Here is a 25,021-nt window from a genome sequence, read left to right as displayed (position 1 = left end):
CATTAACAGACTTCTGATGCACCTGGATCTCTTTTATGACGCTGCAATCATCTCTTACCTTCCCAGATTGTAATAGTTTACTGTAAGGTTTGTTTTCCGCTGTTGGAAAGTGTTTCTTCATTGTAAATTTTACTTTTCCCATTAACTTATTTTTCCATATTGGACAATCTTGACCACTTTAACACTTTACTGCAAAATATTACAGGAAAAATAGAACAGATATAAGATCAACGTTACATCTGCTGTTGCTGATTTTTTTTAATTTTTTTGCTATTTACACATCAGTAGGGGCTGGCTGGGCGATAGGACTATGGTTAGTAAAGTAAATATGACAGGGAGAAACAGTTAGCCTGGCTTTACAGGTGCTGGTAGGTATATTTTGTTTACTTTGGACATGCTGCAGATTTATCAACATATGTGTCCTGCTGCCTTCAGACAGCTGCAGGGATTAAATGAACTGAAGCAGAAGCTTTTAACACAATATAAAACAGCTGTGGACGGTAGAGTCACCTGTATCAATAGATAAATGCAGACTGATTTAGATCCCTGTTTTCACCACTTTAAATGTTATTTTCCATACCAAGTTAAAAGCATCTACTGGTTGGGGAGGATTTAGTTAGAACAGTTTTTCAGTGTTATTGAATTATTGATGCTTATTTGCCCCAATTATTTTGTTTGCTCAGATTGGCAGCAGATTGACGTTGCACCGATTGTTTCACTAGTTGCTGCACTGCCACAAATTCAGGGCTCTAAGTCTGTGAAATGCTGCTGTTCTTCCTTACAAAATTTAGAATGGAGTTGCATTTTGATGTTTTCCTTTTCAGCTGAATTGGGTGGTTCTTTGACTGATCAGGTAGTTCGGTAGTGTCCACACAAGCAGTACGTGACACCCCTGTCATACATAGATGTATGATGGTAGCCAGAGAGGCTCTCCTGTACGACGGCGACATCACGTAGCAATCCTTGGACTGACAGGGGACAAAAGGAAACAGACACACGAGCATGAGTCTGATGGAAAGATGGCAGAGGGAACACACTCACACACACACACACACACACACACACGCAAACAAACACAGGTGAACAGTCACACGATCTCGACACCTGCCTCTGGAGCACATGTTTTTTTGTTTTGGCAAACTGGTTTATTGGACCTGTGTAGCTGTTGGACTGAGCATTGACTTGGTGTGAAGTTGGTTCAGTATAAAAATAAATAAATAAAAGTAGCTCCTGATGTAATAAACTACCTTTGTCATGTTGCTTGTAGCTTAGCTTGCTACATGTCTCTGGAGCAGCTTCAGTGCAGTGAAGCTTCACTGGCAGCTTGGCCCACTGCACTTTCCAAGTAGCTTGGCCAACACTGGATAATAGCAGCCTCCTCTCCATCAGTGCTGTCTGTGGTTTGAACAGTGAGACCTCAGCAGCTCTGTTTTGACAGGCAGAACTGTTCTGGTGGCCCCTGGTGGACACACCGGGTCACTGCACTCCCACAACCAGAACTCCCATTCACACACACAGACCCTAGGTCCCTGTAGTCTCCCTAAACTGCTCCTGTAGTGGTACTGGTACTGGTTTCACTGGTGGACTGGTTTGTTTTGGTGTGGGAGCAGTAAGAGACAACATGCCATATCACCTGGATATCACCAACAATCACTACATGTGAGAAAACACTGCAGATTTGGGGTGTCGGGGGAGAGAGGGAGGGAGGGAGGGGCAGCTGAGGGTAGAACTGTACAGAGTATAGGGGCGTGTTCTATAAGATGAAGGAGAGGAAGGAGGTGTCCTCTTTCCAGACGGGAGGCGAAGCAAGGCAGAACAAAACACTCCAAGATGTGTGTTAGCGTTCTAGCTGATAACGTACACACATGCAAGTACATACAACCTACATGTACAGACTTCAAGCAGCTGATCAAAGCTTTTTGACTTGTATAATCAATTATTCTGCATTTTACTTATTGTCAATAAATAACAATAACAATTGATCCTATTAACAGGTATCTCCAAAAACTATTATAACTATTATAACACATCAGTGAGCCAAACTGATGCACTTGGTGACATTTTTCCTTCATTTTAATTTCCATGAACACACACACACACACACACTGTAGTTTATTTTGACTCAATCCCACGTACACTGTCCTGCTGCTGGAAATACCACAGTGATATAAATGTGTATTAATCCACAGCTAAAAATAGTCCCCAACAATTTCCTCCTGCTTAATTAACATTTGCAAAAAGCTACAGTTCCCAGCTGTTTTAGTTCTTCTTGAGGTGAACCTACAGTTAGTTGCCATTTTATAAGTACACCTTTTAAGGAGGAGGATTTATTGCAGGACTGTTGGGTTAGACTACATTAGTTTTAGCTAGTACCAACTGTGTGTATATATTTGTTACCTGTCTTTAAAGACGTGTCTTCAGTAGGAACCAATGGGCTGGGAGCCGAGTGCCATTGACTGGACAGTGTAAGGAAGTCAGAAGGTACTGAGACGCAGACTAACACATCGTTGGTTTTGGTGGTTGGAAAAATTCAGAATAACTGCAGGTGTATGCTGCAGTTTGAATATTGAACAATAATATATGTTATACTTGTGATTATTTGTGAGTATGGCCATTAGAGTGGGGTCTAACACCACTATTGTATAGGAAAAGAAGGTAAGGTGAAGGCCTCACGTCCAAGACACAAATGTTCATCAAATTCCCAAACAAACAGTGGGATGCCTAAAGGAGGAGCCAAGGATGCTGTTTATTTTCATTTTGATGGCACTTTGTAATAACATCCCACAAAATACAAAACTCAAAAAGAAGGAGGCAACATTTATATTAATTACATTTTTGTATCTATGTTTTCAATCATATTATCAATGGAAGACGTGAAAACCTTCTTCAATGTGCAGCTCTGCCTCTGCACTACTGCACTAGCACATCAAATGTATATCATCAAATGTATATCACTGATAATGAAGGGCATGAAGTGCAAATTAATTAAATGAAATGCAGGATTCATTTTTTATTAGTGGTCTATAATGATCAGCTTTAAACCCTCATGCAATGCATGTGTTGTTTATGTGTTTTAACTGCCAAAATATCTATTTATTTTCATGACAATAAAACAAACTACATTTGTGTGTGTGTGTGTGTGTGACTTAAGGCTTGGAGCTTGTTTGCTTTGCAGTGGGACAGAAATATTCTCCCCAACTCCAAGACAGATGGAGTTTCTATGTGAACAACACAGGACTCGGCATGGCAGTTCATGTTAAAGTTTTAGTGTGTGTGTGTGTGTGTGTGTGTGTGTGTGTGTGTGTGTGTGTGTGTGCCCCTGGACAGTGTCTCAGGTCTGAATTCAGAATGGGACCGTCGACTGCAGTGTGGGGCTCTGACTAAAAGGTTTCTCTACTATTGACATAAATCAGTGGGCAACATCAGCAGGCCAGATGTGTGTGTGTGTGTGTGTGTGTGTGTGTGTGTGTGTGTGTGTGTGTGTGTGTGTGTGTGTGTGTGTGTGTGTGTGTGTGTGTGTGTGCACATTTGGGTGAAGTGGGGGGAGCCAAAAGTAGGGGAGGTCTTCTCTGATTGGCTGTCTCTGGATGACGATGTGAGTCACCAACATGAACTTTGGGCGGATGAAATATATCTCTCTCTCTCCCTGCTTTTTTGAGTTTTCTCAAACACACACACACACACACACACACACACACACACACACACACACAGACACCTCCCCCCTCCGTCTCCTCAGGATGGAAAAAGCAGATTCACCATCAGTTCATACCAGGAAAGGAACACAAGCTGGTTTTGGTTAGAAAACCTCCCAGCTGAGAGTTTCCTCCAAGTCTGACACTGTGATTCAACTCAAAATCCTCTCTGACATTAAATGATTTGTTAAATTAACTGCAGTAATAAGTAACATTAAAACAGCATGATCAACATTTTCTAGCATGATGCTCAGTCTGTCATTAAAACTTGTCTAAGATACGATCTCATCATTGATGATTATTCATTAATTGCAGTTAATGAGATAAGAATATGGAAAATATCCTCACAAGCAAAAACATCCTTTCAACTCGATCCTCTTCTTCTTCTTGTGCTTAAGGTTCTTTTGTTTTTTTTTCAAACTCATGTTTTATGGCTGCAACATCAACTCAAATCAACATTTTTGATGTCTCATGCATCATGTCCTTGTACTTCAATTGCAAAAGTCAAATTCAACCTTGAAATGAAGATGTGAGAGTTTCATTCCCTCACCTGATGTAGTTCAGATATTTGCGGAGGTCAACCATTAATTCAGTGGTTGCGTAGCACCCTGCAACTAAAACCCAAAGACAAAGGCATCATATAATAAGACAAGTATATATATATATATATATATATATATATATATATATATATTCCTTTTGTGTAGTCAGGGATAAAAAATCAAGACAGTGGATGTAACAGGGGGAGCAGATGTGTGTGTTAATGACTTATTGCTGTACAAATTGGATCATAATTAAAAACTGTTGATTTCAAAAGGCGAGCAACAGACAAGGCAAAAATGAATACACGTCATCATCACTTCTCTTCCTCCTCAGTTCAGACGAGGAAAACTTTTAGTCGTGGCTGAACCAAAGTGTTAGGGTGAAGGCTGAGCATATCCTCCCTCCCTCCCTTGCTTCCTCCTCTTTCCTCCCTGGGTGTGTCTTTTCACCCCGAGCAAAGAGAACTCCCCTGGAATGTGGGATGAAGAGAGACGGCCAAATGGCTTTTCAAGCTTTTAATGTGTTTCTATTGTGGTTTACTTTATTTGACCGTGTGTGTGTGTGTGTGTCTGTGTGTGTATGTGTGTCATCAGCTGAGTGTGTGGACTGTATTCATGTCAAATGAATCATCACAGACTTTTGTCTTCATCGTAAAAATTCAAGATAACAACATTCAGACCAACTTCCCATTTAGTTTCTAATAGCTGATGAGGTCAAGGTAAAATGAAGAATACACAAATATACTCACAAATAAACAGGCAGAGGGAGGTAGCTTTCTGATTTCTAACATGTTGAAATGATTGGATAAAAAAATGCCTTCTAACCAATGAAGTGTCTGTAAATCTTGAGTCATCATTCCTACAAGATCCCAGAAGAAAAATCAGAGGTGGAAAGTTTTCAGATCCATTTACCATAGCAGAGTGTAAAAGTAAAAATGTTTCTTCATTAAAAGTTTAATTAATTATAATCAATTTGATTACGTAGCTATTGTATATGCTGTTGGGTCATTTAATCTGCAATAGTGCATCATATTTATGAGCCCATAATACATTTTGTATGTCAGATCTGTAAAGTAATTAGTAAGTATTGCTGTACAACAAATGTAGTGCAGTAAAAGGCACAGCACGGTATTTTCCACTAAAATGTAGTGCAGTAGAAGTATAAAGTGAAACAAAATATGAAACAGAAAATACAAGCACCTAAAGCAGTCTAAAATCTTTCAAGAGAACAAAGTGACACATCAGATGAATTGCTTTGTTTTCCAGATGTTCATAGTTTGCCTCTGGTTTTGAGCATAACAATACTGTAACTATCACCTTTATGTTGTTAGCATGTTTCTATCCATCAGATTAGCAAAAACTTTTACAGAAAAAGTTACGTTTCACACTGAGCTGATAGAAAATAGTTATACAGCATATAGTGTATACATGTGAGGACCACGGCCTGTATACACAGATGGACGTAGCCTCCGTGACGTTACCCACAGGTTTATCAGTTAACAGTATCAGCTGCAGTGTAACGTATGAGACACATTGACTCATCAGTCACAGGTGATATTGTGGCTCAGTGGGTTTGGATCTGACTGACGAAGAACAGGCGTTTCTAACCTGCAGCACAATTAAACAAATATGAGCTGATGTGAAATTTGTTTTTTGATTCAAACGCAGCAAGCCTTTATTCAGACGGCTGCTCCTGTTTTCCTGTTAAGTCCTCGTCACCTCGTCTTTGTTTCCTCTCTCTCGTCTCTTTCAGTCAGCCTGTCTGTGCCTGCCTCCAGCATACCTCAAGTTCCAGCCTATAGTTTCTCCCTCTTTCTATTTCCCTGCTCCTCCGTGTTTAAATAAAAAACAAACAGTAAAATTTACAGTAAAATACTGGCAGCAGGGTAGCTGCAGCCACTTTTTTTTTTTACAACAATCTTACTGTAATTGAATTACAGCTGTTTACTGTATCAAAAATACAGGAAAACTATGTATTTACTCATTTTAGAGTAATTTACCTGAGATATACTAGCAATATAATCCTGTACAGTATATGACCCAATTGTGTGAATTTGCTGTATTTGAAATAAGTAACACTATATTTCCAGTACATGTGTCTGATTAATACAGTGGCCAACAACAGCAAACTGGCTGCAATGTCCCAAAAAACGTCCATTAGGAGAAACAAGCTGCAAATTCAGAAACTATGCAGATTCAAAAGCACACACGAAAATACAAAACAAATACAACAGGAAAGTGCTGTGAACATAGACGGTATACAACAAGGCAGTGAGGGAAAGAATGTGCTGCAGGAAGCCAAAAGAAATATATCAACAGCAAACACACTGCAAATACCGAAACAAGGCAAAAACAAAAGACACACAGACCCCCGAGACGCTGCATATCCAGACAACACAACGGAAGTGCTCCTGGCCTCTAGGGGGAGCGCTAAGTGGGACGGTTCGAGCATAATCTTCAGCTTCGACCCGAGAGGCCGGACCTACAACTGGACCTTTGACCTTTGAGCTTGGACCAAATGAGAGAGTATGTGGGAAGAAAGAAGAGGCGAGATAAAAAGGTATGTGTTCTTTTTTACTTTTGGGTGTAGTTTTTTCAATATTATAAGAGAGCAACAGATAAAGTAGCTAGCGTTAGCGTTGACTTCTACAAGAGCTTGCTAGCGACAGCATTGTGTCCCAGATCTTGCATTTAAAGTGATAGTTCAGGTTATTTGCTGTGGGGTTGTGTGAGGTACTTAAATAATCAGTGTATTACCTGCAGTAGATTCAGATTCAGTATTTGCACAGAAGAACGTGTTTTAGCCACTTAAAAAAAAAACTTGAACTGCACAAGCACACCTATGGCGCACACTGTAAGTGCGTAGGAATACGGTAGTTCAGCGGTTGAGAAAATGTAGTTCCAAATGAATAAAGCAGTTTCACATTTAAAGACAGTGATTTACCGACGCTGTGCAGCGGACACGAGATGTCCAGGAAGAGTTGGGAGCTGAGATTGCTGCTAAACTTTTCTCTGATAACTTATGAACCAGAAGTTCAGGAGGGTTTAACGGCAGCTGAATTATGCACAGAGGTGTCTTCTCCATAACAAACGGACCAGGGGATTAAAACCAGTAGAAACACCCACCAAGCAGTTTCACTTTAAAATCAGTGATTCACCGCCGCTCTTCGGGGGACACAGGACGTTTTGGAGCGACTGGGAGCTGAGCTGTCTAACATTTACCTGGCTTTTTTCTTCAATGTGAAATCCTTCATCCAGTTAAAATACATCGTTGAAAACAACCAAGGTGTAAAAAGTGTATGTGGCTTTAAACTAGATAAAACTCAATTTCAAGCTTCCAGCAGGAAACCACATCGACGAATGCACGTAGGGGATGTGATGTTATTGAGAATTGCTGGAAACATTTGGGAAAATGTAAGTACACAACTCAAAAAATATATATCATAGGTCTAGGTCTAATTGTTTTCATTTAAACTTGCAAGACTAATGCCTCTATGACCACCCAAGATTTAAAACCCCCCACACACACACGCACGCACACACGCACACACCTGCAGACCCATTAACTTACACTGGTTTGACCTCTGCCTATTTAAACACCTAAAGACAAGCCTGGACAGGCATGCTGCTCTGGATATAGGGTTACACACTCATACACACACAGGACAAGCTGCCACAGGAGAGGATGTTAAATAATTAATAAAGTTTAAGATTTGAACACAGAAAATAAATCCTCAGAGTGACTGTAACTGCTGAACACAGAGAGTGGAATTAGAAACATGTTAGCAGCCGAACATGTAGAGGAAAGGCTAGAACTCGGACACAAAGACAAACACACGACACAGAGTGAAGGGAACACTGAGACTAAAGACACTGGGGCAAGAGAGACAATGACACACAGATGCAACACATTAGGGCGGGGTCAAGTAATCACACAGGAGGGAAGCACAGGAGGGGAGGAAGTGCAGGGACCTGGAATGAGACAAGAGGAGAGTATCAAAACAGGAAACATGATGAGATATGAGGGAAGAAGACAAAATGGACTTGACGAACAAGATGTGGCAGTGACTTGAGTCATTCCCACATTACAATAAAAATAAAACCCAAAAATGAGAAGATTAGGTAAAGAGGTATTGTACAGTCACTGTTTCTTTGCACTGAGAAAGTAAGGCTGCACAATATGCCAATAAAAAATAATCATATTGCGATTATTTTGGCAGATATTGAAATTTCTGATGTGAGACACGATTTCAGTTGGAATGATCTTCTTGCAATTTGGATATTGCACTTGGCCATATTGCGATATCGATTATATTATCATATTTTGATTAATTGTGCAGCTCTACTAAGAAGTTAAGGTTGACCGTGAATCTGGTCAGTACTGATGCATCTGTAGCTGCTGGGTTCATGGATTCGGAGGAGACAATGGAGCAGAACAGCAACAGTTTTTTAATCGTTTTTTAATTACTGTCTGTGCTTGAGTCAAACCTGTGGTTCTGCTCTGTGGTGTTCACCATGTGTACACTCATTACACCTAACCCTAACCCTAACCTTTAACCCCTTACATTACAATATGTGCTGCATACCCAACAAGTTTAACATTTTACCCCCTGAGACACGTGATGTAGGTGTCGCATTGCAGCGACTATGATAAAAATAAAAAAAAACTCTTAAACTACTCTTATTATACAAAATGATGTTTCAATCCTCTTTTACATGATTCTAAGGTGGAGTTTTCTGGGCTTCATTTCCTCTACAGTACAGGTACTAATCACACAACTTGTGGCAGTGAAACACACCACCACCCTAAGTGTCACCCACACAGTCAGACAGTAGACTGTAGCAGACATCTTAAACCAAACATAGTGAATGAGTAAAGGATGCAACCGTGTGATTCTTTACAAATTACATTTATGACTTTGTAAGTAATAATTAAGTGTCAAGATTGGACCTACAGATGAAAATGTTTTCAACTGTTAGGGCAGGGGAGGCAAATCTTTTTCCTTTCAAGTGCCATTTCAATTTTTACTGTATAGCATCCTTCGCGGGCCACACTTACACTTATATCACACTACTCTCTCTGTAGTGCGATGACTGGGACTGCCTCTCTTTGGCGTCTGATGTCAGAGGGTGGTGATGATGATGCTACTCAGTTTTGAAAGGAACTGCTCACAGCAGCAGGTTGTTGAACGCGGACTGGTCAAGAATTGAGCTCAAATTTGTGGTAAATATGTAAAAGGCCTTAAAAATCAGTAGCTAAAGAATAAGTCTATCATCCAAAATCATATCTGTATATTCGCTTCTACTCAAGTCTAGAATTAACCTGACACATCTTCCTTGTATGAAGCCTCATTCTTCATTTAAAATACTGAATGTGATCATATTAAGTTTTTTGAAAAATGGTAGCAAACGACTTTTTTCTGTTATTTGGAGGATCACCTTCAGATTATTGTCCTGCTTGTAACATGTGAAACTTCCAGATTTCATAGCTCCTCTGACACTGCTGCTTCATCTTCATGTACTTTGAATTCGTTTGACTTTGTGAACTGTGCTCTATGAATAAACTTTACCCCATATTAAAAGCAATATGTTGTTGCTGTGTTTTCTATTGTTCATGTGCAGTTGTTCGGACTTTAAGAGACACAGTGCGACTCAGTGGGTGTATCTTTAGGGCAGAGTCTTGCAGCTGGATCTCAGTGTCATCTCAGTGTGAAGCTCCCTCTAGTGGATTACTGCTCACACCCACTGGTGATACACGTGTACCGTTTTCTTCAGCCGTGAAGCAGAAAGCAGCAGAGTTGGCCAACTAGCAGCGTGGTCACCACAGAAAGGGAGCACCATGCATTATGGGAGCGCTGACCAATCAGACCACGTGACTAAAGCTCAACTCTGTTTTAACTGGATGTGCTGTTGACCTCAGCCCAGCGCCTGAACCTATCCGACACCAGAAAAGCCTCATGTAATTCCATGTTTCAGTAATGACACACAGGAAAGTCTACTTTCAGTAACATGGGGTTAGAGACATGGCTCAGTTTTAACTCTTAACTCTGTCTTTTCTTGCTTTATTCTACATCCAAACCAAAACACACACACACACACTTCCTTTTTCGGGCTCACACAGATTTTTTGATGTGGCAGACATGCATGTTTATCAGAGATATCGATGCATCCAAACACAAATTCAGGCTTGTCTGGAATTTTATTGGACACCCTGGTGCACCCCCCCCCCCCCCCCCCACCCTTACTAGAATCAGAACCTGTGTAAGAAGTGACTGGATTGGAAAGTCAGTCAAAGTTTCACAAAGAGACACGAGATGACTGCACAGAGACACAAACAACTACAAGGGGATGCAAATGATCACAAAGACACACAGTATGACCACAGAGAGAAGCAGAGTGACTACAAATAGATTACACAAGGATACAAAACAACCACAAACATGTTTTGTCAATCCCATTGTGTTGTTCCCGTGTAAGAGGAAGATTTACATCACTGTGTCTCATATTCTGTCCATGGCTGTTTGGAGTTTCTATTATCATCTATTTACATGATTTCATATTAGAAAAAAATTGAACTTGTTTATTTGGCATTCATGTGTAACACTGAAAACCAGTTTTATTTCTCAAGAACCAGGACTTTAAATGTCTTAACACACATTCTTTCTTTCCTGTCTTCTGCAGTGATTGGAGTGGATGGAATTGTATTGATCCCAAACATAGAAGGGGTTTCTCTAAATTGAAGTCTCTTCAGATAACACAGTGGTCTCAACCAGGCGTAAGCGTCTAATCCCAGTGCAGCATCGTATCGCCCCCTGGTGGCCACGACAGAGGGTTACCATGTGGTTCCAGCACAGCTGCCCTGACAGACCAAATCTCGCTGCTCTGAGACAAGAGAGAAAGATGATGTTGAATCCTGCTATTGTTTATTGTTAAACAGACATACAGACAAGGAAAACTTTAAATGGAGAAAACATGTGAAACACACAAACTCTGCTTCCACGCAGGACTAGGAAGGTGTAAAGAAAATGAAAATTGTGTGGCAAAATTACCACTTGTTATCACAGTGTATGTGTGATGATGGTCTCTCAATCTCCTATCATAATGGATAGGTGATTGATGTCTGGTAATACACTGACTATAGATAAAAAAAAACCCACATCAAATAAACCGAAATATCACTTTAACTTGATATTCAATATTCTGTGAATATCTTTTACATCTTCAAATACTAGTAATACTAGTAACTTGCCCAACACTATTGGGACACATTTTTTACCAGATTTACACCAATATTAGTGAACTTTGTCTTTTAGTTTTCTTTAAAGATATTTAATGTAATGTTAAATTTAAATATTAAATATAAATCTAAAATGAGTAAATGTAAATTTAAATGTATTTACTGACCATCAACAGCTAGTTTAATGTTATGGAGCATGCTACAGCAGTACAATACATACAATCTGAACTTTATATCTGCCTGCAACATATGTTTGAAAGTTATGTTACCATATGTCCACTCATTTAAATACCTCCATGCCTCAGTGATAGACAAAACAGTGCATTTGATTAACTGACTTTATACTCTCACCTTGTCTAATTGAAACAGTAATTAAAGAGTGCAAGTTTAGGATTCCCCATCTCAGTGAAGGTGCTGTCAGCCAGTGAAAGGTTGCCATTCAAATATCACACACACTCACACGTCCAGGACAATAGGTAGAGTAACACTGCAAACACGTCAAACTATGAGCAACAAATAGGGGGTCTCTAAATTTATATGAAGCCTCAATCAATCACAGTTAATTAAGTTAATGATAAAAAAAAAACAGAAAACAACAAAAAATAATTCGATTAATAAAGGCAGGAAGAGGAGTACAGAGATTAATAATTAATTACAGAAAAAGGCCCATAACCCAAGCCAATCCTTCACATGGGAAAAACCAGTGACAGTCAATGTTACAGTTGGCTAGAGAGAGAGAGAGAGAGTGAGTGAGTGAGAGTGAGAGAACTCTACTTCTGTTGTCCCCTAAATAATCTTCCCCAGGGTCTTAAGGCATCCACCTTACACCAGTATCGATCCTTGGAGCACTCCTGTGGGGAGGGGATGGGATAAGGGATGTTTGTCCTTGCCATGACACACTGAGGGAGCGCCCAGTGACATCTAAACCAAGATGCCCATGTCAGAGAGGATAGACAGGACAGGCTGCTGATAGGTCCAGCAAGATAAGAACCGAGGACTGAGCTGCAGCTCGAGCTTAGGGCTTCTGTCACAGACAACAGAACCGTCTCAGTGGAGTGGCCGCTCTCAAAGCCCCACTGGTTTGGATCAAGGAGGTTAAGCGGAGGTCTGCTAATAGTTTGGGTTAAGAGTGACGTGTTCTAGTTGGTGATCGATCCACCAACCTATGGATCCAGAGCTCCCCATGCCATACTGCAAGTGTCATGTTTGGTCATATTTCTCAAACTAATTGAATGAAAACTGCGTCCATACTGCATCTTTAACTCTCATTTTTACTCAGTTTCTCAATTTTTTTTTCTTCTTTCCCCTGTTTCCCTTTTTCAAGAATGATATAATAATGATGTTTTACTCTGATGAAACAGTGGGCCTCAAATATTTGGGAGAATACATTTATTTACATCTGATCACACAACATTTTGTCCACAGGTCTTCATCCACGTACAGAGTTGAGTTTGCATTCTGCCTTCGCAGCCACGTTGCAGCACACACACATACACAGAGACACGTTGGACAAGACAATGTGACCGAGTTAAAAAAAGAGACATGACATCAAGTCATGACAAGCATCTGTTCAGCAAATATTCAATGTTTTGTCTATCACTGAGGCATGGAGGCATTTGAATGTGTGGCTGTATTAGGGCACGAGATTCAAAACTGTGTTGTAAGAAAACGATAGCGCCTGTCATCAGTAAAATAATTAAAAAGCCTTATATAAAGATTAAAACATAAAATATAGAAATTACAAAAGTTGACCAGTGCATATCTCATTGTCATTTTCAGCGACCTACCTACCTACAATCTAATTTCACAAACCCGTGTCATGATGTAAAACCAGGATTAAGTGAATATAGAGGATATTCATTGATGGGATGACATTGTTCCAGACCGAAATATCTAAACAACTTGGATTGTCATGACATTTTACATTCAACAGACATTCGGTGAGAAGATAAATCTAGTGACCTTGGCGATCTCCTCCATCAAGTCAAAGTTTTCCCCTTTTCCAGTGAAATATCTCAACATCTGCATGACTGGGTGTGAGCATGATTTGGTTAAGGCATTCATGGTTCCTAAATGATGTATCCAAACTAAGCTTTGGCATTAAATATTTTCTCTGATGCTGTTTTGGCTTAATTTCTCAAGGGGGTGCTCTAGTTTTGTATGTCACTTCCACTTTACACTTTCAACTTCTTCTGTGGTTTACATTGACAGTTGTATCCTGAAATCCTGGTCTACCTTATATGTGCATGCTGTTCAATAACCTAAGGTCTGGATGAGCGAGTAAAGGAGTAAAGTTTGTTGTTTAACCTGCAACATTTCTTCTGGACTGGTAAGTAAACAGCTGTTGATGCTAACATTGGCTATGAAGCAAAAGCAACACTTACATATAGTTCCTTTAACAACAAGTACCATGACATAATGTAAGGCATACACCTTTTACAGGGACTGAACACCAAGAGGCACTAAGCCCTGCTTTGTATATCAGCTGGGACTCCACTGGGATTTGCCAGATGACCAGGGAGACAGGAAGAGAGAGAGAGACAGAGAGGATGGGTGGGTGACTTGCAACCTTATAAATACCATAGCTGGCACGGTTACTCTGCTTGGTGTTGCACATTGCTGTGATTTCACTTCTGCTATTGCCCAAGGTGAGTACTGTTACATACTGTACTACTGTACTACATACTGTTACAAACTAGGAAAACGAATAGTGCCAGGAACGAACACAGGTGTTTTCACCCACTGGGGGTTTTGTGGTTAATAAGAAAAACAAATTCAGGTAAAATTGTGTTTTTACACATTTTTGACTATTACTGTCTGTACTGTAGATTGTTGTCTCCAGGCAGCAATTTGATTCAGATAATTTCAGTGTAGCGAGAAAAATAACCTGCAGATCCACAGACGTCATAACAGTGTTAGGGACAAAGTAGTTCAAGGTTGCATCCATAATTGAGTGCACAAGTGGGCGAATTACTGTTTGGACTGATCAAATTAGCTCTTTTTAATACTCATTCAGAGATCTGACAACAGAAACAATATGAGAACAACTAAAAATGTGAAGCCTACATTTTATAATACAGCCCACTAAGTAAAGTGTATTAATATATTCCTCAGACAGCATGGTACCATATAAGTACATAAAGTATGCAACTATTAAAAAGGTAAAATTTCTGCACTACTGCTGAGAAGTGTCATCAAACTACCTGCACCAATCACTGCACCATCACAGCAGCTGTGAGTCCAGCAAACAAGTTAAAAAAAATGTTGTTAATGAAATAATTGCTGTATAAAAAGTTTCATGTACCTGCAGGTAAACCCTCCTGTGGCAGAATAATGCTGAAGATTCTTGTCCCGCTGCTGCTCCTCCTTCCTTCTGTGTGTGGGCAGGTGGGAGGACTGCGAGCTGCCAAGTTTAAACATTACTCTTACTTTAATTACAAGCGGACCTGGGCAGAAGCACAGGTCTTCTGCAGGAGGAATCACACTGACCTGGTCACCATCAGAAATGAAGAAGAGAATCGGGCCTTTGTCAGTGTCGCCGGCTGGATCGGTTTGTACCGAGAGGACTCAAACAGTCCATGGAAATGGTCCAGAGGAGGAGAGATAGCCAACTTCATCACCTGGGTGTCAGGCGGTAAGCAGGGCCAGCATGTCACTGAGTTAATCATGTCAGGGCTTTCAGACTTTTAGTAGCTTAAAAATTATTTTGGAGATCATACTTCATTGTTATCATACTATGTCAATATTTGTGCTGTGCACTAAGTATTTTATTTTATAATGAATAAGTAAATAATTATAGATATGTTAAAAAAAAAAAAAAAAAAAAAAAATGTCACACAAGCCGAAGTTTGCATCAGCATATATGTTGATAAAATACATAATGCTGCTTCTAATGTATTTTGGTTGTAATGAGCATATCTGCACAATGTTCACTGTCAACATACCTTAGTTCATTTGTTTTCTGTACAATATGTCCAATTAATGTTTTTTATAGTTCGGTTTTTCCAACACATTGCTCCTTGGATTAAGATTTGCCCTTTGCTGAACAGAGGCCAGTTTTTTTTCTTTGGGAGACCATTGTGTTCGCTGCCAGATGAGAGAAAATTTTGACTTTTTGTATCTGCATTTCTTTGTTCTATGCTTTAATTTCAGAAAAATTGTATGATGAGACACAGTTAGTCACAAATGAAATGCATAATAAGTCGACTCTTAATGTACACAGGCATTTAAATACATTGACAAGTGTATTTTACAAAAAGCCAGTACAGCAAAAACAGGCTTGGCACATGACAATAGTGGAGCAGGGAAAAGCCTGCGTCTCATATCTGGCACACTGGCATCAGATGCTGTAGACACAAGGGCTTTACCAAAACCCAAGAGAGCTTAACTAGTTTTGTGTGTGTGTGTCCAGGGAACAACCATTCACTTAGCTTGGTTTCAGTTGATACCTGTTAACAAACAGACAGAAGCTAAACCAAAATATTTCAGAGATGTGTATCATTCATCGTCCATCATGGCCTGAATGAAAAGATGTTTGGAGCTTTCATCTGCAGCACACCATGTCTCTACCTCACTTCTCCTACTTCTTGCAGAGCCAGACTCAGGTGATCGTTGTGGTTTCAAGGACCCCAACACAGCAAAATGGCGAAGTGGTCCCTGTGAGGACAAACATAGTTTCTTGTGTTTTGACAAGAAGCTGGTTCTGGTGAAGGAAAAGAGGACGTGGGAGACAGCACTAAAGTACTGCAGGAATATGGGGGCGTTGGACACAAGTAATCCTGTCTCGGACTACCAAAACCACCGCTATGACCTCGCCACCCTGATCACTCAAGATGACCACGACTTTGCACGAGAGACAGCACGAGAAGCTGTCACTGGAGAGGTACGACAGTTTTACCACAGTGTATTGTGTTACTGAGCAAGCTCGTCCTCTGTGTTTACATCCCTCTGCTAAATGTTGGTAGGTGTGGACGGGCCTGCGTTTCCTGGCCGGTGGGTGGATGTGGGTGGGTGGAGAAAAAGTGACGTACCAGGGTATTAAAGGCTGCCCGACGACGAAGCTCTGTGGCACCCTGGCGAAGAACAGCACCAGACCGTTCGGGAGAAGGGACTGCAAGGAGAAACTGAACTTCCTCTGTTACAGGAAGTATTAAAAGTAACTAAGTACATTTTGTACATTTTTGACCTTTGACCATTTGGATATAAAATGTTATCACTTAATTTCATCCTTATGGACATTTGAGCTAAATTGTGTCATTATTAATAATTAGTTCATTTGTGAGTTCTGGCCAAAAATGTGAGGTCACAGTGACCTTGACATTTGTCTTTTGACCACCAAAATCTAATCAGTTCATACTTAAGACCAAATGAATGTTTGCGGCAAATTTGAAGAAGTTCCCTCAAGGCGTTACTGAGATATTGGCTTCACAAGATTGGGAAAGACGTACAGACTCGAAAACAAGATTACTCTGGCCCTGGCTGTCGCTGGCGTTGAGGCATGAAAATGACTGGAACAATCAAGAAAATTAATCATTAGAAACATCATTAGTTGCACACCAATATTCAATAGTTAGTACTTTTACTTTTGATACTTTAAGTAAAACGTTCCTGATGATACTTACATACTTTTTCTGTTGTTGTGTATTAATTCTTGGCGTCCAGACTCCATCTATTCATACAGCCATGCAGCATCACCGCTACTGAGTCTGGTCCAGTCTGCTGTGGGATCCCCCTTCACTGGGTGGTGCTGATCACATGATGTGGTAATAGTGGGCTGTAGCAAACACTGCTGCAGCTGTGATTTAACCTGAGCAGCTGTTTCATGCTAACTTGAGCTTGCTGTACAGTTAACGCTGCTGTTACCTTTGATTTATTGCTTTTTGTTTCCATGGATTTGCCTCTATGCGCAGCTGTTTTTCTTTACTTGCCTCAGATCTCTGGTTGTGTCACCTTGCGTCTGAAGTTTGTAAACAGAATAATTGCCCTCGATAACAAACAATAAATGGCAATAAAATGCATGATTACACTGGTGATATGTTGCTACCCTTACCCTTAGTGTAACAGTAACATTTGAACATTTTTTTCTTAGTGGAAAATTCCTCCTTAGAAGACAGTATATCCACTGAGAAAGTCAGCCTCAAACATGTAAACAAACCACCAGGTGGGGATGAATATATAGAGTGATTAGGTCAGCCAAAAAGCTGCAATGAATGTAGATCCTTTCGCAGTTTTCTCCACTTTCTGTGTTTACTTTTCATGGACCTGTAAATAACTATACAGTAAGTATATTTTCCACACGTCGAGGCTACGCTTGATTAAAGCGAAAAAAAAAAAAAATTGTCGACAATTTCAACTGTAGATCTGTTGTATTTCCAAACAGCAAACAAACAATCAAAACATCTGTAATGTCCTTTTATGAATTACAGTGGCAAGTGTCTTAAGTATGAGAAGCTCAGCCGACATGACCCATCACATGCCACTCAGTGTGATGTCCACATACGGTCTGATGTCACACATAAGGGCCCCCACTCCCCATGTGGTAAGGGGCCACAGGGCAGTTCAGGAGTTGGCGCCGGTCCGTGGCCCTCTGTAGACTTGGATCCTGGCTTCATCATCCAGCTCCTCCATGATTTTCTCCTGTTTGACGGACAGGATGGTGTAGCTAACTGGACAGCTACACGTTAAAGGAAAACATGACAACATTTAACAATTACCCTCTCACCTTGTTGATTGTGTAAATTAATTTTATTTTTTTTAAATTTCATTCTTGGACTATGAACTCAAAGCTCTCCTTAAAAACAAATGAAAATAGGGGGAAAACGAAGTACATACAACATTTGATGAGTAGTTTAAGCTCCACCCCGGTAGCAAGTGTTCAGGATAAACCACAGCGATATTTATGACTCTCACAACACATTTATATGAAATAGTGTTTAGTAAGGCAGGAGACACAGCGAACAAATTCAACTCTTGCCTGAAACCAAAGAGGATCCAAATCTCCTGCAGACAAAAATAAGGACACTTCATTGTAGACATGGCCAAGACCATTTTATGTATTAATATTAAATTTGATTTATTATTATTATTGTTATTATTATTACTTTTTAATAGCCTTTGTAAGTAAGCAGTTGTCGTCTCCTCATAGTTTAAGTTTTAAAGGATAACTCCGGTAATATTCTTTACTTCTCTTACTGTCAACAAATCACATGAAAAGACCAAAACCAGTAATGAACTCATCCACTGTATTTAGATATTAAATTTTGGATATCCAAACGTAGTGTAGGCGATACCACGACATAGTTTACTTCATGTTAGTTAATGTAACCACAGTTACAATTTACAGTGTTAATGACATCATTGCTTGGCAGTGTTTCAAACATGTTAATATTAACGCTGACATTGGTAACTTGTGTTTGCAGATTTAGGCTATACATTTTAAAATATGACATATCATTTAAGCTCTATCTCACAGTGTTCAAACCGGCGTGCTCTTTATTTTTTTGTCAACCCCCATTACATCTTATGGTAAACAATACGATCATGTTAAGTGTTGATTCAGATTCATGTATATATCTGCAGCTTGGAGTTCAGCAGAGTCTTCTCTGTTTGTTTAAGTAGCTCACACTTTATTTTAGTTTTAAAGATATTTAAAAAAAAAAAAAAAAAAAAAAAAAAAAAATTCTTGTACCTTTGAAACTCCTTAATTTTGTTTGTGTAACAGCTTATGACATCTATGTGACCAGGCTGTGAAGGATACACATTCCGACCACAAACGCCCCGATAGTCAGGCCGGTCAGCAGGTTCCGCCTGCGGAGCCGCGCTGCGTTTTTCCTCCAGTAGTCGAGCTCCTGTGGGCGGCGGAGGAGGTTATTCTCTGCCGCTGTTAGCACCCGTTTAGCGGATCCTTCTGCTCCTTTCTCTGCCATGATTTGTTTGGATAATCAGCTGCTCGGGAGCGATGGTCGGAAGTACTCTCTGACATGACCCGGAAGCCTTCTTTCACTAAAGAAAAACAAAGTGCATACTGCCACCTACTGTACTGGAGTGTGTGAATCAGTGATTATGAATTGAAATTACTATCAGATTTTAAAAATGATATCCTACTACTAAGCTCAGCTCAGCCTTTGTTATCTTGTAGCTGTTTGAAATTTCAATGAAGGCACATCCTTAGTAACTTTTTTAGAGTTGAAATTTGATTTTTGTAGCTTACTGTTTTATAGACACACGTTTTGGCATGAAACTTGGGAAAGAAACTTTCAGCCGTGCATTTACACTAAGTTGGTTTGCTAAATATAAGTGGCCTCATTACGTGGCGGAGTGTGGTCGGGTTGTGTGTTTTTCTTGCGTGAAAAGGCAGCAGAGGGAAACCGCTTGATTTGGTGCCTCTTCACCTTCCCGAGGAGCTGGACCCAGGCCGTCCTGACCTCCGGCTCAAACTGCGAGACTATGTCACCAGAGAGTCTCGTGTCACAGTTCAAGATGAAGCAACATGTCTATCTGAGCTCCATCCACAAAGATGAGCTCTGTTCACAGAAACTGAAAAACTCATAGTCATGTCTGTGCCTGCTCATCTCTGTGGCCTCATCCGAGCAGACCTTCTCCACCTTGTGAAAACATGGCTGCGGCAACACTATGACCCAGAAGAGACAAATTCACCTCTCCTTGATACATGTCCACACTGACATTTTGAACTCATTGGACATCCATGCCCTTATGAAAGACTCTCCACAACACCTGAGCACAAGGCCACATTTGGATTATTATTATTATTACTGGAGCACCTGGCCTGCAGGCCTGCAGCTTAAGGTAGTTTTTGGTTTAAGCTGCTGCCGAGCAGTGTAATATCCAGTTGTCAAGTACTTTTAACATCACACTGATACCTTTGTTGAGAAAATGTGCATATTTGTGTGTTAATATTTGGATATGTTCTTGTGTGCCGTCCGCAATAGGCTTTTATGTCTATAGTGAACCTCAGAAAAATGTACAACATGTACTGTAGTCTTCAGTTACAAATGTTGGGTCATTGATGTGAAAAAGTTTGAGAACCGCTGGTTTAAAGGATTATAAAAAGAAAAAAAAATCATAGTTTTAATGCATCTAAGCCTTCAACTAAACTTCAAGCTGTAACTCTCAGTTTCCTGGAGAGGGCGACATTGTAAAGAGATTTGCACTGTATGGATTTTCACTTTGAATGTCCATGTCCTGAAGGAATCAGACCGGCACTTCAATATAAACTGTTCTGCTCTCATCGGGTGCTCAGCCAAGACTGTTCACCTTCTCTAGTGTGACCAGCCACTCGACAGTCGGGAAGTGGCTGAAGGATTTGACTTTATTGCTATTGAACCAGCTTGTCAACAAAAACTCTAATACTATTAGCATTCTTTTGCTCCACAGATCCCCATGCCATACTCCAGTAAAGTATCACATTTGGCCAAATTTCTTAAACTAATAGAATGAAAACTGCGTCCATGAGTGAAACTGTTTAAAAGGTACTCATCCATGTGCAGAGGTAAATTAGCATTTTGCTTTCAAAGACACGTTGCAGCACACACAGAGACAAGACAAGGTGACCTAGGAGAAGAAGAGACTTGACATCATCATCAAAGGCATCCGTTTTGCATGACAGTACATTAGTACATTGTTTTGTCTATCAAATGGCTCAGGCATGGATGTATTTGAATATGAAGGTGTATTAGGGCACAAGATTCAAGGTTGGAAGGCATACAGCACACTTCTTGGCAGGTATATTCAGTAGATTTTAAAGACAGAATATGTCAAGGATGTTACATAAAACCCAAATTCCAATTATTCAAGAGAATAATGGAATTAAAAAGCATTAAACAAACAAATTCTAGACATTGTCAAAATTGAACAGTGCATATTTGTTCATTTACCTTCAGGGAGCCCTACCAACTACCAGACTGAAATATCTAAACAACTACTCCATGGATTGTCATGATATTTTATACAGACATTCAACAAGCAGATAAATCCAATGACATTGGTGATCACCTGACGTTTTCTCTTGCGCCTCCAGCAAGTCAAGCTGTTTCACTGGATAAGTTTTCACTTATACAGACCTTTGGATCCATATCCATCCTAATGAGACTTTGGCGTAAAATCTTTTCTCCCGCGGTGTTTTGTGTTCATTTTTCAAGGGGGTGAATTTATGCTTAACTCCTTCCTGCTCTAAACTTCTAGTTCACTTCCACTTTAACACAACATTGTATTACCTTTTAATAACAAATTCTGGCGTGACCAGAATCCTTTCAGTCTGTGGTTTACATTAACAGCTGATCTCCTCTTCTTGAACTGAATCCCCTGTCTTTTCATATAGCAGGTTTATCCTTTTGCTACAGAGTGAAAGGTTTAAAAAATCATTGGCTGGATTCCCCTTAAATTTGCTACAGACAGTCATGTTCTCCTCAGGATGAATTGTTATAACTTTGGTGGTTCTCTGATATTTCTTCTAGCACCATCATCATCAAATACCTTGAACTGGAAAACTTGTGGGCATAACAACGTGTTCCTGTATTTAGTTCCTGACAGTGCTGTTAAGTCTCCATTGTTTCAAAGTCAGGAATATTTACTTCATCTACGGTGTGGGTGCTGTGACCTCTCACCTTATGTCATGATGAACCTACAGAAAATTTTCAGCCCAATCTGTAGCTCTGTGTTGTCTCTGTGTCGTCTCTGATCAGCCATCATTGCGTTGAGACAAGAGGTTATAATACATGCTCTGAGCAGCTTCTTCTTCAGGGCAGACTGGATGCTACAGTGACTCGGTATTGGAAAGTGACTAGACAGCTAGCAAAACTAACATATAGCTTGTTTAACAACAAGTACCATGACATAATGTAAGGCATACACCTTCTACAAGGACTGAACACCAAGAGGCACTAATCCCTGCTTTGTATATGAGCTGGGACTCCACTGGGATTTGCCAGATGACTGGGGAGACAGGAAGAGAGAGAGAGACAGAGAGGATGGATGGGTGACTTGCAACCTATAAATACCATAGCTGGCATGGTTACTCTGCTTGGTGTTGCACATTGCTGTGATTGTCCATCAGATTGAAAGCTGGTTTCACTCCTGCTATTGCCCAAGGTGAGTGCTGTTATACAAACTAGGAAAACGAATAGTGCCAGGCACTAAGCAGCTGTTTTACAAGTTTTACAAGTAGTAAATACTACTATAAAGTATGCAACTATTAAAAAGGTAAAATTTCTGCACTACTGCTGAGAAGTGTCATCAAACTACCTGCACCAATCACTGCACCATCACAGCAGCTGTGAGTCCAGCAAACAAGTAAAAAAAAATGTTGTTAATGAAATAATTGCTCTATAACAATGTTGATGTACCTGCAGGTAAACCCTCCTGTGGCAGAATAATGCTGAAGATTCTTGTCCCGCTGCTGCTCCTCCTTCCTTCTGTGTGTGGGCAGGTGGGAGGACTGCGAGCTGCCAAGTTTAAACATTACTCTTACTTTAATTACAAGCGGACCTGGGCAGAAGCACAGGTCTTCTGCAGGAGGAATCACACTGACCTGGTCACCATCAGAAATGAAGAAGAGAATCGGGCCTTTCTCAATATCTACGGCTGGATCGGTTTGTACCGAGAGGACTCAAACAGTCCATGGAAATGGTCCAGAGGAGGAGAGATAGCCAACTTCATCACCTGGGTGTCAGGCGGTAAGCAGGGCCAGCATGTCACTGAGTTAATCATGTCAGGGCTTTCAGACTTTTAGTAGCTTAAAAATTATTTTGGAGATCATACTTCATTGTTATCATACTATGTCAATATTTGTATGTATATGTTGAAAAAATACATAATGCTGCTTCTAATGTATTTTGGTTGTAATGAGCATATCTGCACAATGTTCACTGTCAACATACCTTAGTTCATTTGTTTTCTGTACAATATGTCCAATTAATGTTTTTTATAGTTTGGTTTTTCCAACACATTGCTCCTTGGATTAAGATTTGCCCTTTGCTGAACAGAGGCCAGTTTTTTTTCTTTGGGAGAGCAGTTTAAGATGTTTTAAGATTGCTTTCATATGCAGACAACAATAATTTCTCAGTGTAGCAGCAATATTGTACTGCAGGAAGTAGGACTGTATGTTGCTGTCAGATTGGTGAGAAAAAGACATGTAATAAAGGAAGACAGACTGGTTGGTCAGGGGTTAATGCTACAGCAAGATATTGACCCAAAACAGTAGAAGAACCAGACAGAGGCTTCACATGATGAGAACCAGCACAGTCTCCAGACATAAACCCCATGGAGCTGGTTTTGGATGAACTGGATCGAAGGTGAAAGCAAAGAAACCTGCAAGTGCAACACATTCATAGGAACATTGCAACAGTGTTGGAATGAGCAATGTTTGATTTCCATTCTAGACAGAACGCCACAGGTGTGTTCGCTGCCAGATGAGTGAAAATCTAGACTTTTTCTATCTTCATTATTTCTTTGTTCTGTGCTTTAATTTCACAAAAATTTAGATATTACACAAAATAAATATTTTTTTCTGTATATACTGTATGTTGAGACACAGTCAGTCACAAATGAAATGCATAATAAGTCGACTCTTAATGTACACAGGCATTTAAATACATTGACAAGTGTATTTTACAAAAAGCCAGTACAGCATAAACAGGCTTGGCACATGACAATAGTGGAGCAGGGAAAAGCCTGCGTCTCATATCTGGCACACTGGCATCAGATGCTGTAGACACAAGGGCTTTACCAAAACCCAAGAGAGCTTAACTAGTTTTGTGTGTGTGTGTCCAGGGAACAACCATTCACTTAGCTTGGTTTCAGTTGATACCTGTTAACAAACAGACAGAAGCTAAACCAAAATATTTCAGAGATGTGTATCATTCATCGTCCATCATGGCCTGAATGAAAAGATGTTTGGAGCTTTCATCTGCAGCACACCATGTCTCTACCTCACTTCTCCTACTTCTTGCAGAGCCAGACTCAGGTGATCATTGTGGTTTTAAGTACAGCACAACAAAAGAATGGCGAAGTGGTCCCTGTGAGGACAAACGTGGTTTCTTGTGTTTTGACAAGAAGCTGGTTCTGGTGAAGGAAAAGAGGACGTGGGAGACAGCACTAAAGTACTGCAGGAATATGGGGGCGTTGGACACAAGTAATCCTGTCTCGGACTACCAAAACCACCGCTATGACCTCGCCACCCTGATCACTCAAGATGACCACGACTTTGCACGAGAGACAGCACGAGAAGCTGTCACTGGAGAGGTACGACAGTTTTACCACAGTGTATTGTGTTACTGAGCAAGCTCGTCCTCTGTGTTTACATCCCTCTGCTAAATGTTGGTAGGTGTGGACGGGCCTGCGTTTCCTGGCCGGTGGGTGGATGTGGGTGGGTGGAGAAAAAGTGACGTACCAGGGTATTAAAGGCTGCCCGACGACAAAGCTCTGTGGCACCCTGGCGAAGAACAGCACCAGACCGTTCGGGAGAAGGGACTGCAAGGAGAAACTGAACTTCCTCTGTTACAGGAAGAATTAAAAGTAACTAAGTACATTTT

The 25,021-nt window shown here is 40.3% G+C and overlaps 2 protein-coding genes across 2 annotated transcripts; one reads left to right on the top strand and one right to left on the bottom strand.

Moving 5' to 3' along the window:
* Positions 1-17,829: 17,829 nt before the first annotated feature.
* Positions 17,830-19,455, bottom strand: LOC111223745 (cytochrome c oxidase assembly factor 3 homolog, mitochondrial-like). Its single transcript, XM_022748007.1, has 2 exons — positions 19,231-19,455; positions 17,830-18,139 (listed from the first exon to the last, which is right to left on the bottom strand). Exons 1-2 carry the CDS (start codon positions 19,397-19,399, stop codon positions 18,033-18,035), a joined length of 276 nt encoding a protein of 91 aa, XP_022603728.1. The 5' UTR covers positions 19,400-19,455; the 3' UTR covers positions 17,830-18,032.
* A 3,367-nt stretch (positions 19,456-22,822) lies between these two features.
* On the top strand, positions 22,823-24,977 carry LOC111223784 (secretory phospholipase A2 receptor-like). The gene is made up of 3 exons (XM_022748053.1): positions 22,823-22,840; positions 22,918-23,164; positions 24,403-24,977. The coding sequence occupies exons 1-3, from the start codon at positions 22,823-22,825 to the stop codon at positions 24,765-24,767; spliced, it is 630 nt and encodes a 209-aa protein (XP_022603774.1). The 3' UTR covers positions 24,768-24,977.
* The last annotated feature ends 44 nt before the right edge of the window (positions 24,978-25,021 follow it).

The sequence above is a fragment of the Seriola dumerili genome, unplaced genomic scaffold (assembly GCF_002260705.1).
Source record: "Seriola dumerili isolate Sdu_G_001 unplaced genomic scaffold, Sdu_1.0 BDQW01000113.1, whole genome shotgun sequence".
NCBI classification, from domain to species: Eukaryota; Metazoa; Chordata; class Actinopteri; order Carangiformes; family Carangidae; genus Seriola; species Seriola dumerili.
Note: the sequence above shows the minus strand (reverse complement) of the source record. Positions and strands in the feature narration are given on the sequence as shown.

Excerpts from the sequence above, each read along its gene's own strand:
- LOC111223745 (XM_022748007.1), bottom strand. The coding sequence starts at position 19,399 with ATGGCAGAGAAAGGAGCAGAAGGATCCGCTAAACGGGTGCTAACAGCG. Across the intron at positions 18,140-19,230 it reads GGCGTTTGTGGTCGGAATGT|TTAGCTACACCATCCTGTCC; the intron begins GTATCCTTCACA and ends GTAGCTGTCCAG.
- LOC111223784 (XM_022748053.1), top strand. Across the intron at positions 23,165-24,402 it reads CATCACCTGGGTGTCAGGCG|CACACCATGTCTCTACCTCA; the intron begins GTAAGCAGGGCC and ends TTTCATCTGCAG.